The sequence below is a fragment of the Podarcis melisellensis genome (assembly GCF_964234715.1).
Source record: "Podarcis melisellensis genome assembly, chromosome: 8".
Classification (NCBI taxonomy): domain Eukaryota; kingdom Metazoa; phylum Chordata; class Lepidosauria; order Squamata; family Lacertidae; genus Podarcis; species Podarcis melisellensis.
In genome coordinates, this window is record NC_138540.1 from 64,538,798 (window position 1) to 64,564,030 (window position 25,233).

The following is a 25,233-nucleotide window of genomic DNA, read 5'->3' on the forward strand; positions in this document are numbered from 1 at the left end:
TTTCTGAATTAAGTATTGTGCCTGCAGTAGTTTTTTGTGCACTGAAATGTTAAGTATTTATTACAAGCCCATACTTCAGAATGGAATATTGAATTCCATACTGGGAATATGTAGTTACATTTTTTGCCACATGGGGGAGTTGCTCCAACTGGCAAATACATTTTACAACACTAAGATACAAAACAAGCACTATTTGACAGACACTATCTTTCAGATCATTGTTTTGCTATCATTCCCCACACCCAAACTCCCAAAACCAATTTAAGGCTCTACAATGCAATCATTTTACAAGATCCACAAGTTCCCTTTTAAAAGTATTAAGTCAGTATGTTTCAACAATAAAGTCTCTTTAATATCCAGCACCACCTAAGCTTTCTCTTATCCCAAGCACTATACTTGAACCCAGAGCAGTTTGCAAAAATGGTGACTTTGGAGCTTGAGGGTGTATGGACACCCCAAAATTTTAAATGAAACTTAAAAACTAACAGGTAAATGCTTTAGAAGTCAGATCACAGTCACGTTAACAAGAAGTCATTTGTTACAAAGTGCAAGCCTATCCAGGGAGGGAGGTGGTTCTTAATTGTTTAACAAACCACCAGCTGACAACTGCTGAGGTGCAAGACAAAGCTCTTATTGTGAAACTGGGACAATAGGCAACAACTAAGGAAGCTGGCTACTGTGAAACATCACTAGCCATTGGATATATTGCTTGCAAGCATTTTTTGTTCTTTATTGCATCAAAATGTTCTAGCCATAGCTATGCCCAAGTTGCATATTTAGTCATGCTAGTCTCAGAAACAGTCACCTGTGATAACAGCACTGTGCAGCTTTTATTAAGTCACTTGGTTACAGTAATATGTTTAAAACCGACAGATTCTGAAGTGTAACAGATTCAGCATGAGCATTACACTACATATTTCTTTCACAAATATGTCAGAGCTGAATACAGCACTAGCCATCAATCCAGGAACAAATGCACTGGAATAGAAGAAATGCAACAAGATAGCTACACTGGAAAGACAACATTTTAGAAAAAGAGTGAACATGAAAAGGGCTCCCCTCTAGCTCCCCAAAGCATGTGTACAGTTGGATCTAACTATACAGCTCTACATCAGTTTTCTAGAAACTTAACAAAAACACTGGCCAATACAGTCTTTGGATATTTAGACAAAGGGGAGAAAGTCAGTTTCCAGGATGAAGTCAGTCGCTTTCGTTGTCACCAGATTCTTTCCCCCCTTCTTTGTTCTTCCGTACTTCTTCAATATGCTTGTCCTGGTAAAGCAAGAGTTAAGATAGTGAGAGAGAACTTGGTTCTTCAGGGGTTTTACTGCTACCAAAACTGTTTTGTTTCTATAAACACAATGCAAAGTCTGGACTAAAATAAAACTTACAATTTGCAGTTTCTGCGGAGCATATCCTGGGGTTTTACATAGTGATGCACTCAAGCAGATTGGCATCCTATAGTTTAATGACTTGAGAAGCATGGTTTTCATCCCAACAGGTTAACATTTAAGCTTCATGCAGCCAAAAAAAATCCACCCAACCAGTTTTTAAGTACCTCCAGCTCTGTGCAGTTCTCATTTATCAAAAGCATTCTTTAAACTCTACCACTAAATACCTATTCAACACAGTATTTAACACAGGGACAAAACAAAGAACTAAATGCAGCTATTTTGTTTTAGTCAAAGGTTAGGGAAGTGGTTATCAGTATAAACCTGTATGTGTTAACTATTTGTTGACTTGGTCTTACCTTATTGCTACTTAGGAAGTCCTGTGATTCCAATAGTTCATTCCCTCCAAAATTAAATAATTATGTACAAATTCTGAGCAGTTAGGTGTTAATTTTTATTTTTTAAACCAAAGTCTACTGTTCCTAGTTTGTAAATGTCACTGGTGGTCCAAGTTCATGTTCCATTATTTTATAGAGAATATTAAATACCAGACTTACTTTCTCTCTCAAGCGCTCCAGTTTAGCAGCCATTTGTGCTTCTCTGTTCTCTTTGATAGCTTCCATTTTGTGGGTCAACTTTTCCTCTGCCATTTTGCTGAAGTTGTTATTTTCTTCAATTGCCTTCTGCAGCACCTCTTTCTCGTGCTCTCGTTTTTCAGCTAGCTGCTTCAACACTTCAGCTTCATGGGACTAGAATATAGATCCATTCCATGTTTAGTTGAGAGTAGTCTGTATGTAATTACAGTTGTTGGGCTGTGTTAAGTATCATCTGAGTCATTGATAGTGGCCTCAGTCTACTAGCAGCTAAGCTAGTTTCAAATCAGGGCACACATGGAATAGTATCTGAAGAAGTGTGCATGCACACGAAAGCTCATACCAAGAACTAACTTAGTTGGTCTTTAAGGTGCTACTAGAAGGATTTTTTTTTGTTTTGACTATGGCAGACCAACACGGCTACCTATCTGTAAATGGAATAGACAAGTGTGTCTCCCCTATTTGTCCTGGAATCTCTTTCTCCACTTCCAGTATACTTAAATTCAAACAGAACTGCAGCAATTCTATTTGAACTATTAATCTTTATCTAATCCTCAATTTATTATAACTATTAAGGTGCTGTAACATCCAGTTTGAGGCATTTTTCATGGGCTGCAGCATTCCTAATGGTAAATTCTATAAACTGGCTACCATTTCAAGTATACACTTGTGCACAATGTAGTGTAGTATTTAGAACTAGAAAAATGATGTTTACCTTGCGCCTTTCTTCTGCTGCTTCTAACTTCCTTTGAATTTCTTCCAGTGAGAGATCTTTTTTCTTTGGAGGAGAGAGGGGAAACTCTGGAACAGCTTCTTTTGAAGGAGGGCCAAGTATCAATTCAAATGCCTGTCCAGAAGCACGTTTTTCTAGTTCTTTCACCTGAATGTCTAGAAGAGACATTGGAAGTAATAGTTAGTATCCTTGAGCCACATCATGCTAACACACACTTTTGCTTAAAAGTGCCCTCAAGCTCAAGGAAGCAAATCAAATTTCAAGTCTGCATTTGCAGTACAAACTTTATAACCTGTTTGACTAGTTAATTGAGGCTCCCACTTCCCTCCGCATCCTTAAGTAAGTGTTGAGGTCCCTGGGGGCCTATAATGGAATACAAAGTACCTCCACAAAGGCACAATCCCCGTTTCCTTGAAAACAACAAATCCAGTTTAAAAGTGCCTTATGTTTTAATACAGGCATTTGCTAAATATTCACACTTAAGACCTGTACAGTTATCCTACCATCAATATTTGGGCACCTACAGCAAAATTTAGTTTCACACATAGTCAAACTACAATAAAAACACCATTTGGGGACAGTTATAGACATTTTAATAGTTGTCGCAGGATGTAGGTATGAACCTTAGTTATATCGCACCTGACAAGAACACTATCATTCAAGCCTAGACATCATCTGTGCTTTTCAGTATGTGTAATATAGCTGTAACACTGGCAGGTTAATGCTGATGGGATTGAAAAAATTATAATGCGTTTTAATATACATTTTACTGATGTTTAAGTATTAAGTAACTTAGAATGCTTTTAATTTATTAAAAATGTATCTTGAGACATCATTACGCATATCTGGATAGCTCAGTTGGTAGAGCGTGGTACTGATAATGGTAAGGTTGCAGGTTTGACCCCCGTATGGGACAGCTGTATATTCCTTCATTGCAGGAGGTTGGACTAGATGATCCTCAGGGTCCCATGATTCTAACACAAGTATTAGTAGATAAAGTAGCACTTACCAGAAGAAGCCATGGCTGAAGTAGATTCCAAAATAATTTGCTGCAGGAACTCCAATAGGTGAGCACTAAGAAGATGGAAACATTAGATAGATAGTATCATTACATAAGTGTTAGGACTTGAACTTCTCTATTCAGTGTTTTCCTTCTACCAGTTTCTAGTCCTTATTTAGGTTTGGATGACATGCAAAATAACACATATAGAAAAAAGAAACCAATCTGCTATACATAGTAAATATCTAGAATGATGTACTCTGAATTAAATCTTTATTAAATTAAATCCTCAGATCAGCCCCACCCCCAACACTAAGGATCCACCACTGCTAACTCATATTATTCAAAACTGTATTAAAAGAAATTAATCAAGATGCTACAACACAATCTTGGTGCTTTACTGGAGTGAAGCAGACCAGTCTTACACTGCATTACCGATATACACAATAAAGCAGGGGCTGGTCCTGTGTCTCAAGCTAGGTGAATATGAATAGTTTTCAAATTACATGTGTCCATTTCAAACATCCCGTTATGTCTGGGATTAACAATTCTGTGCCCCAAGCTCTTAAGTAGATAGTGGGCAACCAGAAGTGCAAGTATTTTGTAAGAAGGTACACCAGATTTTCCTACCAGCTAGTCAAATGAAGGCACCTAAGGCTAGATAGATTGCTAGAGTGCAGGCTGCTTGGGCACCAAGAAGTTTGATAACAACACCTGAGAATTTTATTGCCTCCCCCTCCTCCAGCTATATCCAAGGGTACCTAAAAGTAAGACACTATGGTTTGAAATTTATTTCCAGCAACGAATACTAATCCACTGGGCAGATGTGCTCCATCTGTCCCTTCAACGTTGATTAAAAGCAATCAAAGCCTTATATATATGCTACTAGATTCACTAAAACCCTCCCTCAGGAGCCTCAGGAGGATGACATATTTCCTTTTTATCTGCTAGCCTAGGATTGGTATGCGCCATTGTTCTTGCTACCTCGAGACACAAAGGGTAGCTCACTATAATCGAGATCTAGAACCGTTTGTGCTAAACCCAGTATTAACAAAGCAAGGCGGCATACATTAAATAAATCCGAGCCTTGCCCTAACCTCTTCTCTTCCGCCCCTGACCTCTTAAGATAATATCTAATTAAATGGAGCACAATGGCACCTATATGTATGTTCGTATTCCCAGACAAACAAAGCTCTTTTGCGGGGAGGAGAAATAAAACACGCACAATAGCAAAAAGCTGGGGTTCTTAAAGGGCACCTCTTCTGCGGTCAGGCTGAAAAACCAAAGGCTAGCAACAACGCCCAAGATCTGAAAGCAGGGGTGGGTGGTTTCGAAAAAAGCCCTCAGTGGCTTTCTACTACATACTATGGGGCGGGACCAGGAGAAAATACTCACGGCCAATAAGGATCAGAGATAATGCAAGATAGTGGAAGGGGGGAAAGATGGGGGAGGGGGAGAGAAAATGAAGAGCGGCGCCTGCCTCGAAGCCCCGCCCACCCCACGCGCCATTCTAGAACCGCACCGAATTCAAACAGCCCGAGAACGCGCGCGCGCGCTTCCACCCTCAGCAAAAAAAAAAAAAAAAATGAGGGGAGGGAAGAATCTGAGCTATAACGGTAACATCCGGGCACCTGCTGCTGGCGCGTTCCTCCACCCTCCCGTCTTCGGCGCGCCAAAACAATCCCGAGCGAGACGGCGTCACACACAAAAAAACCCGCCTCAGCCGCGAGAGCGCGGGCCGCTTGCCTCTTCGTCTATTTGGGCTCCGGGCCAGTGGCGTAGCGTGGGGGGTGCAGGGGGGGCCGGCCGCACCGGGCGCAACATCTGGGGGCGCAAATCCACGGGTTAGGGGGCGCAAATTACTTGCCTTGCCCCGGGTGCTGACAACCCACGCTACGCCACTGCTCGGGGCTTCTTCTCGCTTTCCTCCCGCTGCACGCGGGCTCTCTTCTCTTTCCCGCCCCCTCCCACCTTTTTCCTGTGTCACATTTTAACCCCTCACGCCGCTTGAGGAACGCGCCTGCCGCCCCCTCCCTTTAATCCCCGTCGGCGGGCGCGACAAGGTGGCGGCGGTGGCAGCTTCGACAGCAAGAGCGGCGCCGCCCCTTTCCCTCCAACAATAGACGAGCTACTGCTGTCAAGAAGAAAACCAGAGGAAGGGGGAAATGGGAGCGGGCGCCGCCAGTCCGTTCAGGAACTGGGGTGGGGGCGCGAGCGAACAATAGCCTCCGCGAGGAGAGCACGCGCCCCTTCTGCCTTCCTCGCTCGCGGTCCTTTGTCCCCCGCTCCTACCCGCTGGTCACCACCGAGCCACGCACTCGCTTAAAAAGCGGCAGCAGCCCATTCAGGTGACAAAGCAACGGAGCCGCCTGAGACAAAAGCGGATTTTTCAGAGACCCCGCCCGAGAAACCCCCTTCGCCCCTCTTCCCCGACAACGCACTCCGCTGCCGCCCCACCAAACGAAGCCCCATTTGCCCCTCGCAGTGAAGGACCGACCGCTCGTTATCGCCGTTCCCGGCCCCGCCTCGGATTCAAAGCAGCTTCTTAGGCAACCCACCTGCTCCTGTCACTGCGGCGGCTACACACAGACTCAGCTCCTAACCGCCCAGCGTTCCCCACAAAAGCGGCAAACAAAGGCACGTGACCTGCATCGGCCACGCCCCCTATTGGCCGAGAAAGGCGGCACGTGCCGCGCAGCGGGGAGGGGAGAAAAGGAGGGGAGCGTTCTCTTTCTCTCTAGCCCCTTCTATTTTGATGGCATGATGGGAAATGTAGTGCAGGGGAGTGTCTCTGGGTGCAATAAAAGTTTTTGGGGTTTCTTTAAAGACGGGTGGATGGAGGCAATATATGGGAAATTGGCAGGCTCTTGGTTTCCTTCTCCAACTTCCGTGCAATCTTTGTGGGCGTCGCGGTCCATTCCTCGCCTGGGGCAACAGAAGAGTGTCCCTTTGTTCTCATTCTCCCTCCTGTCTCCGCTGCTTACATGTCAATCATTTGACCTTAGAATAGACGAAAACACCCTCCCTCCGCAAAAAAACCGAGGTCTAATCACACTCCCTTCTACTCAAAAAGGCCTTGCAGCCCCTGCATGTGGCCCTTTAATTCTCAAGCAAGCTTCACTGAGCTCAATGTAGCTTACTCTCTAATAAGATGTTTATGTAAGTTTCAACTTTCAACTCATGCCTGAACATGCTTACCTGAATTCACTGGGTCTTGCCCCACCATAAGACTGCAAGTGTGTAGTGTTAGGATTATAGTCCTAAGAACAAACTTAGTTGGTCTCTAAAGTGGTACTGGACAATTTTTTAATTTATTTTGAGGGCGTCATACCAACAATCACACCAGTCTTTAATTGAGCAGTTCCACCTCCTTTAGATGAAGTTATTTGGCACCTCACTTGATGATCAAGAGCTCATTTCGGTGGAATCTGGCCATATAACAGAATATAGGATGTCAAAATCTGCTAAAAGGAAAATGAGAAGGAAGCTTTAAAATGTGGGTGAGGAACTTGTGGCCCTCCAGATGTTGAACTTCAACCACTGTCAACTTCAGCCAGCATAGCCAGGGATGGCGGAAGACTGAGCCCAATGGCAACACCTGGAAGGCCACAGGTCACCTACACAGGTTTAAACAAAATGAAACCTCAAGATATACATGGCTTTATTGCTAGAGATTTTTTAAACACAAACATTAAAAGTACTTGCATTTCACATTTCTAACTCAAATGTAAAACTGGCATTGGCTCAACATTGTAACTTGCAACGTATGTACACCATGGGATTAAGGCAGTGTAACTGTGAACAACAGCCAAAGGTCCTGTGCCACCTTAAATATTATTACGGTATAAACTCGGGGGGGGGGTCTGGGAAACTAAAACCTAGTTGCAAAAAGCTTGTGCCACAATACAGTGGTACCTCGGGTTACATACGCTTCAGGTTACAGACTCCGCTAATCCAGAAATAGTGCTTCAGGTTAAGAACTTTGCTTCAGGATGAGAACAGAAATCGTGGTCCGGCGGCGCAGCAGCAGCAGGAGGCCCCATTAGCTAAAGTGGTGCTTCAGGTTAAGAACAGTTTCAGGTTAAGTACGGACCTCCGGAATGAATTAAGTACTTAACCCGAGGTACAACTGTACTGTAGATGTGTTAGTCTTTAAGATGACCCAGTACAGTACTCTAAGATATCTGCATTCTGGTTAAATCGTTCCTACATCCCTTCTCTGGAACTGCAGTCCTGTGCAATATACAGTGGTACCTCGCAAGACGAATGCCTCGTAAGACGAAAAACGCGCAAGATGAAAGAGTTTTTCGTTTTTTGAGTTGCTTCGCAAGACAAATTTCCCTATGGGCTTGCTTCGCAAGACGAAAACGTCTTGCGAGTTTGTTTCTTTTTTCTTAAAACTGTTAATACCCAGGGAATCCGTGCTTCGCAAGACGAAAAAATCGCAAGACGAAACAACTCGCAGAACGAATTAATTTCGTCTTGCGAGGTACCACTGTATAGCACATCTACCCTACAACTTTAAATTAAACCCATTTGGAAATTGTTTTAATTCACTGGTAGAACCCTAGCCATACACTATAGTTAGAAAAATAAGCATGTTCACACAGCTCAACCAATCCTGTTTCCTAGTGTAAGGAAACAAACCACAGAGTGGTTGGCTTAGTGTTAACATATGAACCAGCACTCATGGGTTCTTTTAATCACATACAAACGATTAGCAATCAAGGAGGTGGGGGGGGATCACAAGTGCTGGTTTGCATGTAACATTAAACCAGATGTGCCATGGTTTGCTTCTCTAGAAAGAGAGCAGCAAAGCAGAGTGCCCTTCAGCTGCACATACTGGCTAATTTCCCTAACCATGGTTCACAGCCAACATTATGTTTGAATGATGTCACTTTCACATCTTTTGAACAAAGAAGTCGGATACACATTAGCGCAGAAAGACTGCAGAGCCAATTCTAGCCCATTTCACGGAACTACAGTCCCCAGGATTCCTTACGAGAAATGGCAGTGAAACAGGCTTGAAGCTGATTTAAGTTTGTCACACAGCCAAGCCCCACAATCTACATTTAGTTTGGAAATGGCCATTTTCTGCTTTTTTAAAACCTACGAACAACATTCTGACCATTTTCCTGATTGACACTAAAGCAGCTTCTCCTGTGCTGTTTGTGTGCATGGGTTAACTGTATTCCCTGGAGAACCTCTGCCTCATTATTTTTCAGCAGGTGTCCTCGACATATTTGGAGGTCTGCAACAATAGGAAGTGAGTCTGTTTAGTCACACCCTGGAGGCTCTTTGCATATCGGCAGTTCCTCTATTTGGTACATTCTCTGATAGAAGTTCATAAATTATGGCTAATTCAGAGGAGCATTGTTAGAGTTCATTTACTAATGTTTGTAAAATGCTGGCAGATGCTTTAGTGGAAGCTGCTATAAAAATCCTAATTATAAACTGAAAACCACTCACGTGTGTTACCATAAATTGTATGCTGTAACTTTAACGAGGATGAAATATACAAATTAGACATCAAATAATAAAATGCAACTGCTATATCAAAAATGTACAGTCCTCAACACATATTTTGTTAATCTGTTAACTGATTTATTTTTATCTATTTTCTGGCAGAAAAGAGAGACAGACCATGATACATCCAGAATTAAGACATGTTTAAATCACATTGATTTCAGTGGGGGGAAAGTTCCCATTAAACTCACTGTGACTCTAACTTCTAAGTGTGCACAGGATCGGCATATTTACTCCTTGCCTTCCCTCCAAGGAACTTCAAGACGTACATGGTTCTTCCCCCTCCACTTTTTATCTTCAAAGCAGTCCCATGAGGTAATTAGGCTAAGAGACAGCGACTGACCCAAGGTAACCCAGTTAGCTTCATGGCAGTGGGGATTGGAATCCTGGTGTCTCAGGCATACCTGTCAAATTTTCCCTTTTCTTGCGACGAATCCTATTTGGAATAAGAGAATTTCCCTTTAAAAAAGGAAAACGTTGACAACTATGGTCTCAGTTTGTAGTTTAGCACTACGTGGTACCTATATCAAGGCCTGTGCAGAGCTTGTCTGAGGCCTGGGACAAGAGTCTTGTTAGAATAAAGTTATAAACTCAAATGAGTGCTTGGAATTAATTGTGTTCACATGTAAATTTCTCATGCCACATACTTACCTAAACAGCAAATCTATGCAGGTTACTCAGAAGTAAGTCCAACTATGCTCAGTGGAACTTGTCCCAAGTAAGTGTTGCAAAGGATGCAGCCCCAATTCCTTGCCCCTTCTCAAGAGTTCAACATAGAAACCATTCCAAACGTCTCCTCTTTCTTCTCTGATTAGTTTTGTAGCCACAGGTGTGTGCGCCTTATCTCTGTTTATTGGTAGAATTAAAAGCATGCTGGCAGTATCTTATCCAATTGCTTACTAAGGCCACATTATTATTATTTATTAAAAATACAAAATGAAAACACAAAATACTAAATAAAATAAAAACAGAAGCAAAGCAAACCAATAGCACCCCCCACTGACACATAGAATGTTAATCAGCCTAACACCTGGTTGAAGAGAAATGTTTTCACCTGACACCTAAAGGTATGTATTGAAGGTGCTGGGCGAGCCTCCTTGGGGAGAGCATTTCACAAATGGGGAGCCACTGTCTCTGTTATGTGGTGATGATTCCTCAACCCATTAAATCCCATTTTGAGACCATTTCTGGCTATTGGCTTGCCTCTGTCCCATCCCAAATGTCATAACTATCTGAAATAAATCATGTTTCAATTCATCTCAATATTGTAGGAGGTTGCTTTCTGCTGGGGTGACAACTTTGCAGGAAAAAATCCTACTAATATGCCACTATGCCTTAAGAAGCAGCATCATAAGCAAGAATTCACAGGTGAAAACTTTGCAGCACAGAGATAAGCTGAAACACTGGTTAATGCCTGTAGGGTTAAAGGGCTTTTAAATACATAGTTAAAGGTTGGTTTACAAATCTGACAACCTTATGGCTTCCAATTGTCTCAAAACAATAGTCTCTCTCTCCCCCCACCCCCAATCTACCAGGCTTGACAAAATGATCAGAGACAAAGCACTAGTTGCTGAACACTCCCTTTAGAGCACTCGAGACAAATGTCCCATTTATTCAGTAGGTGGCTGGGCTGGATCCACAATTCACATAAGCCACATGCTTGAACTGAAGCCCATTTAGTGCTGTCTGGGCTGTGGAATGGTAAGAGGACTGTAGATAAAGCATATACATAAATCATCTGTATGGGTTTTTATTGTTAAGCGATTCTGCCTTTTTCTCCATCTGTCCCCATCTCAAATATTGAATATATCTACCTACCTAAACACATGAGTGTGCACACTCAGGCACAGCACTCTCAAAGGTTTGGTTTCCTACTGGTAATGGATGGGTTTTTATGACCATTTCATTTAAATCACAGTAGAAATCAATATACATGTCAAGGACAAATGACCATGGACTAACTGCACCAGTGGTGATAAAACCAAGCCCTTATTTTCTGAGCTCTTGCCTTACATTACCCATGAACTGAGCTATATCAAGAGGACCCTGATGTGTTACGTATCTCTACTTTTAAAAAGCACAACGATTTCTGCACATGAATTTCTAGATTAGAGTGGGTTAATATTGTGACAAGCAACAATAGATCCTTCAAAACACACATTACCTTAAAGCTGGGTTGTTTTTTTCTCCTCCCAATCGGATGTCTGTTTCCATGGAAACAAGCATCCGGCAGCCAAACATGGGTAGATTTTTCAGACTGAATAATCAGCAGTAGATGTTTTTTTTCAAGCAGATGTTTACAACCTGAAAGACTCCGCGGTATTTTTGATGTGGTTCAGCTTCTTGACCCCTTGATGAAGATTTCTATGCTAGAAATAACCATAATTAATTAAGTTCTGTGGTGTTTAACGTGCTGTGTTTGCAGTACAAACCCTCCCTAGTTCTACATGTTGTTCGTCATTCTAAACCAGCCTTCACCAACTGGGGCTGATGGGAGTTGAAGTCCAAAATATGGGGGAGCACCAGGTTGGAAATGGGTGTTCTAAACATTCTGCTAAAGCAGGAATGGGAAATCTGGGGCCACCGAGATGTTGTTGGACTAGAACTCTTAACTTTAACCACTGGTTGTGCCAGTTGAGGCTCAGGGGAATGGAATCCAACAAGATCTGCAGGGCTACACATTCTCCAACTCTCATCTATGAAAACAGCCGAGAGATTTTTAAAAAGAACTTTTAGCACTAAAAAGTTTTCAGCACCAGTCAAAAAACACAGAGAGGGAGCTTATAGGATCTTTGGGAACTGAGCTCCATAACTGCAGAGGCACCACTGACATCACCCTATCATTTGATACCCTTTAAATCAGCTTTTGCCAACCTGGTGCAACTCCCATCAACCCTTAGGCCCCTTGACTGCAACAACATCTGTAGGACCACAGGTTCTCTATCTCTGGCCTATTGCTTGTCAGTTATTCCAGTGCCTTGACATTCATTGGCCAGAATGATGGAAGGTGGAAATAAGTTTATTGGTTTTTTTAGAAAGCTACTGGGCAGAATAGCCTGCACAATGTCCCTAAAAGCTACATGAGGCAAACAGTCTAGAGACTTACTGTACTTTTCCTGATTGCAAATTATAGGAAGCGGACTAGAATAACCTTGCAGGACCAGACCTTTACTGTTCCCCAGTGGCACAGGCTACAGCCCTGTATCCTACCTCTATTTTAGGTATGGGTGAATCAGTCCATTTCAGTTTCTCATCTGTCCAATCTTAAGTTCAGTTGTTCATATTTCCACATCAGTTTGCACTTTAAATAAAATTCTGGTGAAAATTCATCAGCGTTTTAGTGCAGGTTTTTCTTACTATACATGTTTGAGTACAATTTTGCTAAATATGCACATTTTGAAAGCAATTTTCCCTATAATAATGCATTTTGTATGTTATTTTCACTAATATGTGCATTTTCATGCATACTTTACCCAAGTTTATGTACTTTTAAAGACATCAGTTGGCTAGAGAAAAATATGGCAAAATTTGGAGAAGTATGAATTTTGAAGAATGATTGTCTTTCAGTTCTCATATTTTGGAAATTGCAAATTAGGTAGAATTGCCTTTAAATGTGAACTGAATCACATTTCTCCCCCATACCTACCGTCTACCCCAACTCAACAGATGTTGAATAAAATATAGATTTAGATTTCTTTCTTTTGACCCATCTGGGAAAATTATAAAGTTTGGAGGCATCAAGAAGACCCTCACAACTTCTAGTGACCGTTTAACTAACTAACTAACTAACTAACTAACTAACTAACTAACTAACTAACTAACACACACTCTCTCTCTCTCTCTCTCTGTATATATATATATATATATATATATATATATATATATATATATATATATATATATATTCAGATAGTCTAGAATTAAAATTGCATTATTATTAATTGTGATGTGGATGAACATGACAGGAGGGGGTGCAAATAACCAAAATACCCCTTCAACTGCATTGTCCAATAGCAAGTGAGATAATTATGCAGCTCACAGAGAAGCAGAACACAGAAGGGCTTTTATTTTTGATCAAGGTAAAAATATCTATAGAGAACAAAATTAATCTGTGAGTGAGAGGAGGGTGTGCATGTGTGAGAGACAGAGAAAATGTGCAAAGCTGTTTAAGCATCCAAGCTGCATTTTTCCTACCAGCAGTAAACCTGTGTCTAGTCTTTTTGATATTGCAAGCCATATATTCAAATAGATTTAATATTAGATTTGCCAAGTCAGAACCATCCTAGACCCTGAGATTTCAGAGCCCAAACCTGAGACCTAAGGGTGGCCCCTGGTGATGACACAGGGGCAGGCCCTGGATATAGAGGTGGTTGTTATTATATTTTCTATACCATTGAAAGAGCACAGGGTGGTTTACAATATAAAAAAACCAAAATGCATACCATAGTAACAAACAAAAACAATAACTCCCCCCCCCCATACAGTTTCAAAGCAATAGCTGGCATCAGGTCCATACAGATGTGAGAGCAGCCGGGTACACATACCCCAGGCCTCAGAGGGCTAAGCTGGCTAGGGGTGGTGCTTAAGGACCTGCCGAACTTACACTGTCTTGCCATCAACAAGACTCCCACCCTGGGCCTCAGACAAGCTCTGCACTAGCCTGGCAGGCAGCTCTCCTGCCAGCAAAACAGTGGGCGAAGGCAACAGGCCAACAGCTGTGGCAGGTGGCCTGAGGCCAAAGCATTGATCTGCCGCACCACCTGCTCTGCCACCTGAAGCAAGGGGCTCCCTTTGTTACAGTTATCCAACCCGTACCCTCTTTACGGGGCTGACATAGGAATAGCAGAGATAGCTGCCCCGACAGATCGAGTTGGGCCTAAAAACCGAGACTTTGTGCTTGTGCAGATTGTAAAAAATGACTGAACCTTCACTTTAGCACTTTGAACTAGTTCTAATCCACCACCAGCAGTGTCATGTTTACATGTGATGTGTATGTGTTTGATAGAGAGCAGGGTGCGCATAGTTTAATTATGACAAGATGTGGGGACGGCCACCAACTCGGCTTTAAAAGGGGATTAGTCAGCTTTGTGGAGTATAAGACTATCAGCGGCCTCTAGGCATGATAGTTCATATGCTATCTTTGAATGCCAGTCACTTGGAAACAACAGCCAGATGCTCTCACATCCTGCTTGTGGGCTTCCCATAGGCACTTGCTTGGCTACTGTGGGATGCAGAGATGCTGGGCTAGATGGGCCTCTGGCCTGATCCAGCAGGGGTCTTCTTATGCTCGTAATTACTGAAAACCCTGGGAGAGAGGCGGTGCACGTCCCACACAGGACGAAAAATGCAGGAAAGGTTCATAAAATAGTTGGGCCTTGCTGCAAGAGATGGAAGGGCATTAATTCTCACTACACCCCTTCCCCTTCTAAAAGGGCTTTGTGGCAGTGTCTTTGCTTGAGTGGTATTGATGGGGACTGCTCAGCTACAAAAAAAGTGGATTAAATCTGTGAAGGATGTCACAGCAACACAGTATGGGCATGAAGCGGGAAAGCTGCAGGGCTGGCGTTAGGGGCAGCATAACCTAGAAAGAGCCAAGGCTCCTTCCTCATCGGAGGACATACTGCTGACCTCTGGTGGCCCTGCAGCCTTGCTGTTTTCCCATCTCCTTTGCTGCCACTTCCTGCTCACCTCACCTGCCCTAAGTAAATGAGCAGTGACAGGAGTGAGAAGGATCAGCAGACTCTGCTTGCCTCCCCCACCGTCCTGGGCCCACAGAAAGAGGGCAATTAGTGGAGGAGGAGCCTATTCAGGGAGGGGGACACAAATGGTATCCTCCTCAAGGTTACTCCCCACCCCAATCTGGAACCAGCACTGGTAGCTTGTGTCCTTATGATCAGCAATGTGGCAGGAATGATCTTTGGACCAATAATGTTTGTATAACTGCTTTGCAGTCAGTACTCCTAACTGGAACAACCTTGTTAGCTGGAGAAAGACGCTGCCTTCCCCCAAAACCACATATACATGGTTTAAGCACCAGGGAAATGCCTGATTCATGAACTGGAAGAATCTTATTAATGGAATATTCCTGGATCTTACGCAACAAATGAGTAACAACTATGCAATCGACTGAATGTCTAGGAAGTAGGTGTTTAAAGTGGCAAGAATAAATCCACATCACAGTCTCCATCAACCTCCACTTTGTGACATACTTTTGCTAAATACACATTGATGCAGAGTCATTGTAACGTAGGAGTTAAGAGTGCCAGACTAGCACCTGGGACACCAGGGTTCATATCCTCAGTCTGCCATCAAGCTCACTGGGTGACTTTGGACCCATCTCAGTGTCTCAGCCTAACCTACTCCACAGGGTTGTTCCTTGGAGGAAAGGCAGGATAGAAATGTAATAAATACATCAACAGTATTTGAATAGTAAGAACAGGGGTGGGAAACAGCCCACAATAGTTAAATCAGGGATGGGAAACAAAAGACTGTTCAGGCCTCTCTGTTTGGCCCCCAGGACACCCGAAGAGCCACAACTCCTCCCCAGGCCTCCCCCTAGGCCAATATGGAGTAAAATGCAAATATCCAAACATATTATTTCTTATATTTTTTATTCAAAGTCATTAGAAACACAGTTCCTCAAGGTGTTGCGGCTTACGCCTCTTCCTTAGAGGTATCTCGCCATTCTTGAGCAAGCTTTGCTACTTGTGCATTAACAAAGAAGAGGAAATAAATCACCAGAAAACAAGACAAAGGAAGACACAGATTTGCATAAGTTATTTTCACCAATATATTCACTTTTATGCATGCTTTCCTCTAATATAAAACCTTTGTTGTAAACAGTTTAGTTGGAGAACAGTATCACAAAATTAAGAGAAGTGCTAATTTCAGAGGATGGCGTGTTTAGGTTCTCACATTGTCTTGGGAAGTGTGAATTATGTAAGTTCACCTTTAATTGAGAACTGAATTGAATTTCTTCCCCAACCTTAGCTTAGAAGTGTGGGAGGGGGCTGGAAGAGCTGACTGAACTATTGGCCTGAATTCGCATAAGGCAATTTTGTATGTTTGTAAGAGCTTAGTGCTCTTAAGGGTCTGTCTTAGATCCCCCTGTTCTAAGTGCCTGTTTCCCCATGCCAAATTGAATTAATCTGTATAAAAGCCAGCCCCCTATCCACATACAGCATATATTCGCTTCTGTGCTTTGTCGCAGCAATGGCTGAAGGAAAAAATGCAGCTTGTAGGGCAGCTGTTCAGGGACATATCAGTCCCTTAAGAAGAAGATTTATGTAATCACAGAACCTTCCCAGAATCATAGAGGACCACCTCCTGCTTCTTCCATATATGGTGTGCTTATGTAAACCCCAACATTTGCTTGACTGTTATGTTCAGGATGCCTATATTAAAGATGGATAGCTGCTTCTCCCCACAGTCTTCAGATCACCTCTGCCTTCGCCTCCATGGAGTCCCATGAAATTTCTAGGCCAAGTGTAGAGAAAACAACTGTTTTGGGTCCCAAAATAACCAATCTGCTCACTGTACATCAGGCTTCTGCTCTCTAATAACCAAACAGCTGCTGTGAGGAGGGGGATTTCTCTCCCCCTCAGCCTGCATCATAGCTGACATGAAATGCACTAATTGGATTTCAAAAGTGTCAGGAACAGCTCCCTCGCCTTGGATCTAGAGCAAAGACAATGTGATTCTTGACAACCCGCAGCATAGCGATGCAATGCGGAAGAACCATAAAATATTCAACACATACAGAAAAAAGAGAGAGTGTGTTCCAATCAGATATTTGCTTTTGCTCTTTGAAACTGAAATAGAATGAACTAAAAGCATTGGGTGAAGCACTAATTATTCCCCAGTCTCTAATTAGTCTTTGGGATTCAACAAAGTAGGCTCAGGCATAACAGAAGCAGCAATATCCTTTGTATTATTAACACCAGCTTGCGATGAGATGGTTAAACGTACACCTATGATACAAGAAACCAGGGCCTCAGAGGGAGGAGTTCTTACATGGAATCCCTCTTAGGTGGCTTGTCCTTTGTAAGCAAGATCATTTGCAGTATTGATCAGTGGTGGTGGGAATTAGCTACCGATCCTGCTGCTTTGATTAAAACGAGAAACCATAAACTGCTTGGCTTCTGATTAGCAAAGCAGTTGTTTGGGAGGTCAAAACCCTGCAAACAGACCACAGCATCCATCTCTTACTATGAGTAAGCCATTCACTGCATGGCAGAAATATACTGCTAACAAGAGCCATTGAGTGAAAGGTAATGGGGCAACAAAGGAAAATAAGAAGTACAAAATGAGCTGGATCTTGCAGACAAAAAGTCACTCTGTAAACTCAGGCTTGTATTCAGTGAAGTTCTACTCAGAGCAGACCTACTGCATTTAATAGATCCAAATTAGCATTGCCCATTAACTTCAATGGGTCTACTGTGAGTAGGAATAACACTGGACACAGCATTCAGTTCTAGGATATAAAATGTATGCTATATAAGTCTTTTTTAAGTGCCGCAGTTATCAGGCTATACACATAAGATTTTGGGATAGAAACAACGGGTGCTCCCTATTTTTTAAAACATAAAAATTGCTGTTACAGTGGTACCTCAGGTTAAGTACTTAATTCGTTCCGGAGGTCCGTAATTAACCTGAAACTGTTCTTAACCTGAAGCACCACTTTAGCTAATGGGTCCTCCTGCTGCTGCCACGCTGCCGTAGCCCGATTTCTGTTCTCATCCTGAAGCAAAGTTCTTAACCTGAAGCACTATTTCTGGGTTAGCGGAGTCTGTAACCTGAAGCGTATGTAACCTGAAGCGTATGTAACCTGAGGTAACCTGAGCTTCCTTAATGGTTCTTGGTACCCAGTTGCTACTGGCTAGCTGCTGGACATCCCTATCAGACAGGATGTGAACTAAGGGTATGTTCACATTAGCAATTTGAAACTGTGAGGTGGTTTGCCTTCTGCTGTATTTTTGACATCGCTTTCTCCTGATGCTGTTCACACCAGAGTGGGGATGTCCTCACCTGAAGATTTCTTTCCCTATGCTGAACCCCAATTCAAGTATGCTTTCATCTGTACATGTGCTGTCATTTGTGCATGTGCAAAAGCTGCCTGAACTATTCTCACCGCAATGGAGCCATGACTTTGGTTTTTGAATCACATGGAAGTTTTAAAATCTATCTATCTATCTATCTATCTATCTATCTATCTATCTATCTATCTATCTATCATCTATCTATCTATATTTAAAGAGTGCATCACAGAGGAATATTTCTCTTAAAGCCACTAGATTCAGATGGATTGTGGTTAACGGTGTGTGATTGTGGTTAACCTCAATTAAAAAAACAGTGGTGAGAGCATGCTGGAGCTGCAGTAAACAATAATTAGAACATACTCTAAGACTAGCCACTCTGTGTAGGTATGGCAAGAAAGCTGGGAATTGGCATGTAGCCAGATAAAGAAAGGAGAGTTTGGGTTATGCAGTTGGCCTTGTGGCTTCCAGGGTGTGCCATTTCCTTTTGGAGAAATCTATAAAGCATCAAGATGGCTTCATCTGTACTCTCCTATGCTCAATTTGCATAATGCAAATAAGGAAATGTTGTGGGGGAGGAAAACACCCTGTAAATCTCCAATAAGAGTGGTGTGTCCACTCTTAAAAAAAACTTCATTAGATCCCTTAGACCTATCCAATTACCGCCCAGTTTCAAAACTTCCATACCTGGGTAAGGTAATTGAGAGAGCGGTTGCTGAACAGCTTGGTAGGTTTCTGGAGGAAACATCGGCATTAGATCCATTTCAGTCCGGTTTCCGTCCTGGTTTTGGGACGGAGACGGCTCTGGTTGCCCTAACAGATGATCTCCGTAGACAACTGGATCGAGGCGGGTCAGGACTGCTGATCCTTTTAGATTTGTCAGCAGCCTTTGACATGGTCGATCATGATCTTCTGGACCACCGCCTTGCAGACGTAGGGATACAGGGCATAGCCCGTAACTGGTTGTGCTCTTTTACTGTATCTCTGGTCGGGGACAGAGGGTGGCATTAGGGAGGGAAATGTCGTCGCGCCACTCCTTGGTGTGTGGAGTGCCGCAGGGTGCAATTCTCTCCCCGATGCTTTTAAACATCTTTATGCGCCCCCTTGCCCAGATTATCTGGAGCTTTGGGCTGGGCTGTCACCAATATGCTGATGACACTCAGCTCTATCTGCTGATGGATGGCCACACTGACTCGGCCCCGAACACACTGACCAGATGCTTGGAAGCTGTGGCTGGATGGTTTCGTGGGAGCCGATTGAAACTAAATCCTTCGAAGACAGAGGTCCTATGGCTAGGTCGGGATGGCATGGGGATGAGGGACCAACTCCCTTCTCTTGTGGGGGCCCAATTAGTGCCATTGCCTTCCGTTAAGAGTTTGGGTGTAATCCTTGATGCCTCCCTTTCCATGGAGGCGCCAGTTATAGCAACAGCCAAGGCGACATTTTTCCACCTTCGCCGCATCAAGCAGTTGGTCCCTTACCTTTCCCGCCCCGACCTGGCCACAGTGATCCATGCGACGGTCATCTCCAGGCTTGACTACTGTAATTCGCTCTATGCGGGGCTGCCCTTGAAGCTGTCCCAGAAACTCCAGCAAGTACAGAATGCTGCAGCGAGGCTCCTCGCGGGGTCTCTGCCATGGGAGCATATTCACCCAGTGCTTTTCAAGCTGCACTGGCTCCCGGTGGAGTACAGGGTCAGATTTAAGGTGCTGCTTTTGACCTTTAAAGCCCTTCACGGCCTAGGACCCTCGTACCTACGGGACCGCCTCTCCTGGTATGCCACACGGAGAGCCTCAAGGTCCATAAATAATAACACCCTAGTGGTCCCAGGCCCTAAAGAAGTTAGATTGGCTTCAACCAGAGCCAGGGCCTTTTCAACTCTGGCTCTGGCCTGGTGGAACGCTCTGCCTCATGAGACCAAGGCCCTGCAGAATCTGATTTCTTTCCGCAGGGCCTGTAAGACAGAGTTGTTCCGCCTGGCCTTTGGCTTGGAGCCAATTTGATTCCCTCTCTCTCTCTCTCTTTTCTCTCTTTCTTTCTTTTCCTTCTCCTCCTGCGATGAGGCTACATTTTAATATTTTAATGTTCCATTATTTTAATGTTGTATTTTAGTTTTGTTTTTAAGTTGTAATCATTCATCTTGTTTTTATTATTGCTTGTAAGCTGCTCTGAGCCCGGCCTTGGCTGGGGAGGGCGGGGTATAAATAAAAAATTATTATTATTATTATTATTAATACTTTCTTACAGGGAAACTGTACTTGAAAATTCCTACCACTGAGGAAAATAGAAAACTTCAGCTGTTATGTTACAGCCTGTGGTGTTGAAGGTTAGTGGGCTAAAATAAAAGCCCCTTTTATTTTCTTTTTATCTCAACGTGATGTTCTCTATTAACCCTACACAGCTTACCTCCTGGCAGAGTTAGGGCTGCAGCGAAATTGGGGTCACCAGCTGCTTAGTGGCACAATGTGTGCTCATTACATTAGTGATCTAAGCTTTATATGTTTTGGGTCTGCTGTATCTCTGGGAAACACCTCTTCCTTTACCAGTCTTCCAGTTTTTAAGATCTCATTGGGAGGCTCTGTTATGTGAAGACTTCACAGAGAAAGAGAGAGAAAGAGGGAGACTGAACGGTCTCTCACTTTCACTTTTTGTTTTCAGCAGGGTGAACTCTGAGGGCAGGGGACAAAACTCACCAACAATGGCCCTTTAAAACAGGGGTGGGGGACCGTATTTGGCCCCTGAGTCAGGTCCTTATTTCTCTCAGTTTCCTTTGGGCCAGGTCTGATGTCACAATGATGTCACATGACCTGTTTTTGCCAGGTCGGCTGATTGTCAAATCTTGCATTGTGCTGTGCAAGTCAGACACATCTTAACTGCAGCTGACATCATGTAAGAACATAAGAATTTGCATTATACTGAGTTAGATCATTGGTCCATATAACTCAGTATTGGCTGCACTATTCTTCAACTTTGGGTCCCCAGATATTGTTGAATACAACTCCCATATTCCCCAGCCCATGGCAGGGATGATGGGAATTGTAGCTCAACAACATCTGGGGATCCAAGCTTATAGAACAACAGTGTTTCACTGAGAATTTCTCCTAATATAGACTCTTCCATGCAATTTCCCCTGACACAGACTTTTTTTCAAAGCAATTGCCCGATATGTTGCTTTTATGTATTTCCCACAAATTTATGAATTATGTACACTTTACCCCAATGTATGTATTTTTATATACATTACTTTGTGGGAGAACTACACTGCAAAATTTGGAGAAGAGTGAATTTCAAAGGATGGCTGTGTTTCAGTTGCTTATTGTTTCGGGAAGGGCAAAATAGGTAGGTTCACCTTTAAATGGGACCAAAATCAAATTTATCCACCATCCCTAACAGAGGTAAGTCTGTGGGTGGAGACTAAAATTCTCCTATGAATGCCTTCTCATTGCAGTGTCAGAAAGCTCTGCTGCCAAAGCTCCTCCAACAATGCTCCCGCAGTAGTAGCAGCTGAAAAAAGATGATGTTGAGTGCAGATCAGGGCAGGCCTTGGATCTTTCAAACAAGGAAGACAAGCTGTGCTAGTCTTGGACCGGGTGCCATTATATTCCCAATAACTGCAATCTATTAAGGTAGGTGTGGGTGTAAAGCAGAATATAAGTATTTTAAACAAATATAAAATCAAGGCATCAAGGCTCTTATTCACATAGTTAAGGAAAGCTTCAGAACAAGCACAGTATCATCTGTATTAAAAATGTATCCATATACAAGAAGGAGAAATGTCATATCTATAATTCCTTTATCAGCAGCTACAAATCTTCATGCTACAGATTTGTCCTTTTTTGCAGCATCAAATTAACTGTCCAGAAATTTCAGTTATTTTCAAGGGGACCGCATAGCACTAAATGAATACAAGGCCTTCATTTTAACAGAAAGCAGATTTCTTTCTTCCCTAGATAGTGCCTCCAAACAGGGTTTTTTATTTTATTTTTGGAGCCTGTTAAACACACTCAACTGTCCCTTCCCCAGCTCTTTTCTGTATAGATAACCTCTTCTAAGAGTCACACATTTACAGCTCCAATAACGATTTTTATTCTTTTAAACTACCCTCTCCACCAATTAAAAGCTGCTTCAGAATGTGCTGGTGTTGCAGTCTCCACAATAAATCCATTTCTGTATAGCCATCATTTCCACCCTATCTTCTTTTATCTCCATTTCACATCGCATGAGAAGAAGATATGCAGGGGCGCTTCTGGCCTGTGCCAGTAAGGAGGGCTTTTAGCATCTCTGTTGGAGGCATCGTCTAATCTAATGCATCATTATAACAAACGCAGCTGGGGAACGCTAATGCTTGCATATTGTGCACCACACAGTACTTTGTTCTTCTTGTTTTGTGTTGCATCCCACAGACAAAATAGCACTGGAATATTATGAGCGGCCAGGTGAGTTAGCTTCGAGACTCACCTCTTGAATTCACATTGATCGCTCCTCACACACATGTGCTCTTCTGCAGTTGCAGGCACTGACACATGTTAAGGGGCCATAGCTCAGTGGTGGAGCAACTGCCTTGCATGCAGAAAAGCCCAGTTCAATTTCCAACTGGGAGAGACCCTGTGTCTAAAATCCTGCAGAGCTGCCTGGTGTAGTGTGGTGTAGTGTGTGTGGGAGGGGCAAAGAGGGTCGTGGCCCCAGTTGCAGAATTCTGAGGGGGCGCAACCTGGCGCCCCCATGACAGGCTCCTTCACTAAGGCCACATGACTGCTGCCTTCCAGAGCTGTGGGAAGGCGAGCCATGCCGAGGCTGGCCCTTTAGGGCTATGGCAGCATCTCCTTCTCTTCATGATCGACGAAGGCTTACCTACCCCTAGGTGGAACTCCCACTGACCGGAGTCTGGGCTTTCCCCAGCCTGCATTGGTCCTACCCTGGGGCTTCCCACCTGACATGTGCCCCTGGGCGAGGGAGCATGCCCCAGTGGAGAGCTGCTCACTCACCCAGGACCCACTGGTGCACGCCCTCATGCTGTGGGGCCAAGGAGAGGCGACGGAAGAAGGGCTGCACTTGGTGTCTTAGCCTGCTCTCTGCCACCTTCCTCCTAGGCCTGCTGCAGCTGCAGCTTTGGTGTTGCTGGGACACTGCCAAGCCTGTCAAGGAGTGCCAGCCACTGGTCCGGGAGCTCGCCAAGCTGAGAGGACAAACGCAAAGACTGACGAGCAGGCAAGCTTCATGAGGAGCGGCCACTGCAGGGGTGCAGCAAAGTCTGCCTGTTGCCTCCCATACGGCACCCACAAGGAGGTTGTGGGGGGGGGGGAATCCTTGCCTTGCCCTGGGCACTGCTAGTGCATGTTACGCCACTGCTGCTGCCCATCAGTATAAACAATAATGAGCTGGATAGGTCAATGGTCTGAGTCAGTATAAGGCAGCTTCCTCTGTTCCTATGATGCCTTGGTTCAGGCATGGCCAAACTCGGCCTTCTGTATGTTTTGGGACTACAACTCCCATCATCCCTAGCTAACAGGACCAGTGGTCAGGGATGATGGGAACTGTAGTCCCAAAACATCTGGAGGGCCAAGTTGGGCCATGCCTGCCTTAGTCCATAGGTGAAGTCTTTAACATGTGCATATGTAGGTTGAACTAACAGTGATAATGGCTCAACCGGATTTGTGGTGGTGGTCTTGATTGTGGCAACCAAATAAGATGATTATGATTATGATTATTTTTTTTAGATGAGCCAATAAAATGTAGTAAGTGGATTCCAAAGTCTTAGCTAGAAATGTCTGATGTGGTAGCATAAAGGCAACGTGGGGGAAGTATGGATGAGTGAAAGAAGAATAGTTAGACCTTTAATACAGGTACTCTAATATATTTACAGTTATTTAATTGTTAACAATTAGAAACGGAAAACCAGGTAGCATTCCATCTGTTTCTAATTAGTAACAGAAGAATTGGTTATTGTTAAAAGGAAGAAATCAAACGCAATGATACCAAATGAGTAATACCTAGTGCAGTACTTTGTGGGAAAGTAGGAGACATTACTGAATCACTGGAATTCATATTGTTATAAAATCTTTTTCAACTTCTTCTTCTTCTTCAAAATTACCCCAAGGTCCCAGAGCAGGTTACAACAATTAAAACACAACATTAAAAACACGGTTTTTGGTTTTTTGGTATCCCTTAAGTATTCCTTTATTTTATGTGTTTCTTTGTGTTATCTGTAAACAGCAGCGTTTTAAAAACGGACCCATACTCATCTGGGTCTTTTCATTGCTCAAGCAACTGTCGCAGACACCATACATCCTGAAAGTGTGATCGCATATATAGGGTTGCCATATTTTGAAGAGCAAAAAAAGAGGACACATTTGCCAGCACCTGGGGTGGGGAGGAAGTGCAGGAGCAGGCACATTCTACAATGTCCCTTCATAATATAAAAAAAAAAGGACCTGCTCCTTTCCTGCATCATGTAAAACTCACACAATATATACCGTATATGTTTTGCACTTGGTCATCTAGTACTGTGTATGCAAAATAAAAAGTAGCCCACTCACACACACACACGGCCCCAGACATTTTGGAAAATTCAAAAAATCCACCCAGATAGAAATTTTACTCCTGAAAAAGAGGACATGTCCTGGAAAAAAAGAGGACGATGGCAATCCCCTGTTATAACACCATGAGCACAAATAATAATGAACACTCAATAAAAAGGACGTTTGGAGGAGCCCAGTACGAAGGGGTTTGTTGTCTTACCAGAATATGAAACAGCTGGCCACAATAGGGTACACGTTAGTCCTCTTGGCTTACACATTCAGCAGGAGGAAACTGATACCTGGCACTGTCCGTTTGGGGCCATCCCATGCCATCTGATCTGCTGGGCACAGTCTTCCGCCACCATCTTTCAGCCTCCTCCCCTGCATCTGCTGTCTGTCTCTATGGCAACAGGGGCAAAGGCCTCATCCACTGGGCT

General features: G+C 43.4%; 2 protein-coding genes across 5 annotated transcripts in view; one reads left to right on the forward strand and one right to left on the reverse strand.

The window, feature by feature from the left end:
• SELENON (selenoprotein N) overlaps positions 1-25,233 on the forward strand; it is a 117,070-nt gene that overhangs the window by 90,237 nt on the left and 1,600 nt on the right. The window lies entirely within an intron of this gene.
• STMN1 (stathmin 1) lies at positions 812-25,173 on the reverse strand (the record flags this gene model as incomplete). Of its 4 annotated transcripts, XM_081921550.1 has the most annotated exons (6): positions 812-1,272; positions 1,949-2,140; positions 2,700-2,872; positions 3,727-3,791; positions 11,408-11,612; positions 25,017-25,173. In XM_081921550.1, the coding sequence occupies 5 exons, from the start codon at positions 11,482-11,484 to the stop codon at positions 1,201-1,203; spliced, it is 579 nt and encodes a 192-aa protein (XP_081777676.1). In that variant the 3' UTR covers positions 812-1,200. The 4 variants fall into 4 exon arrangements, with proteins under 4 accessions (XP_081777676.1, XP_081777677.1, XP_081777678.1 ...); XM_081921551.1 differs by lacking the exons at positions 11,408-11,612; positions 25,017-25,173 and adding an exon at positions 6,276-6,401; XM_081921552.1 differs by lacking the exons at positions 11,408-11,612; positions 25,017-25,173 and adding an exon at positions 4,943-5,061.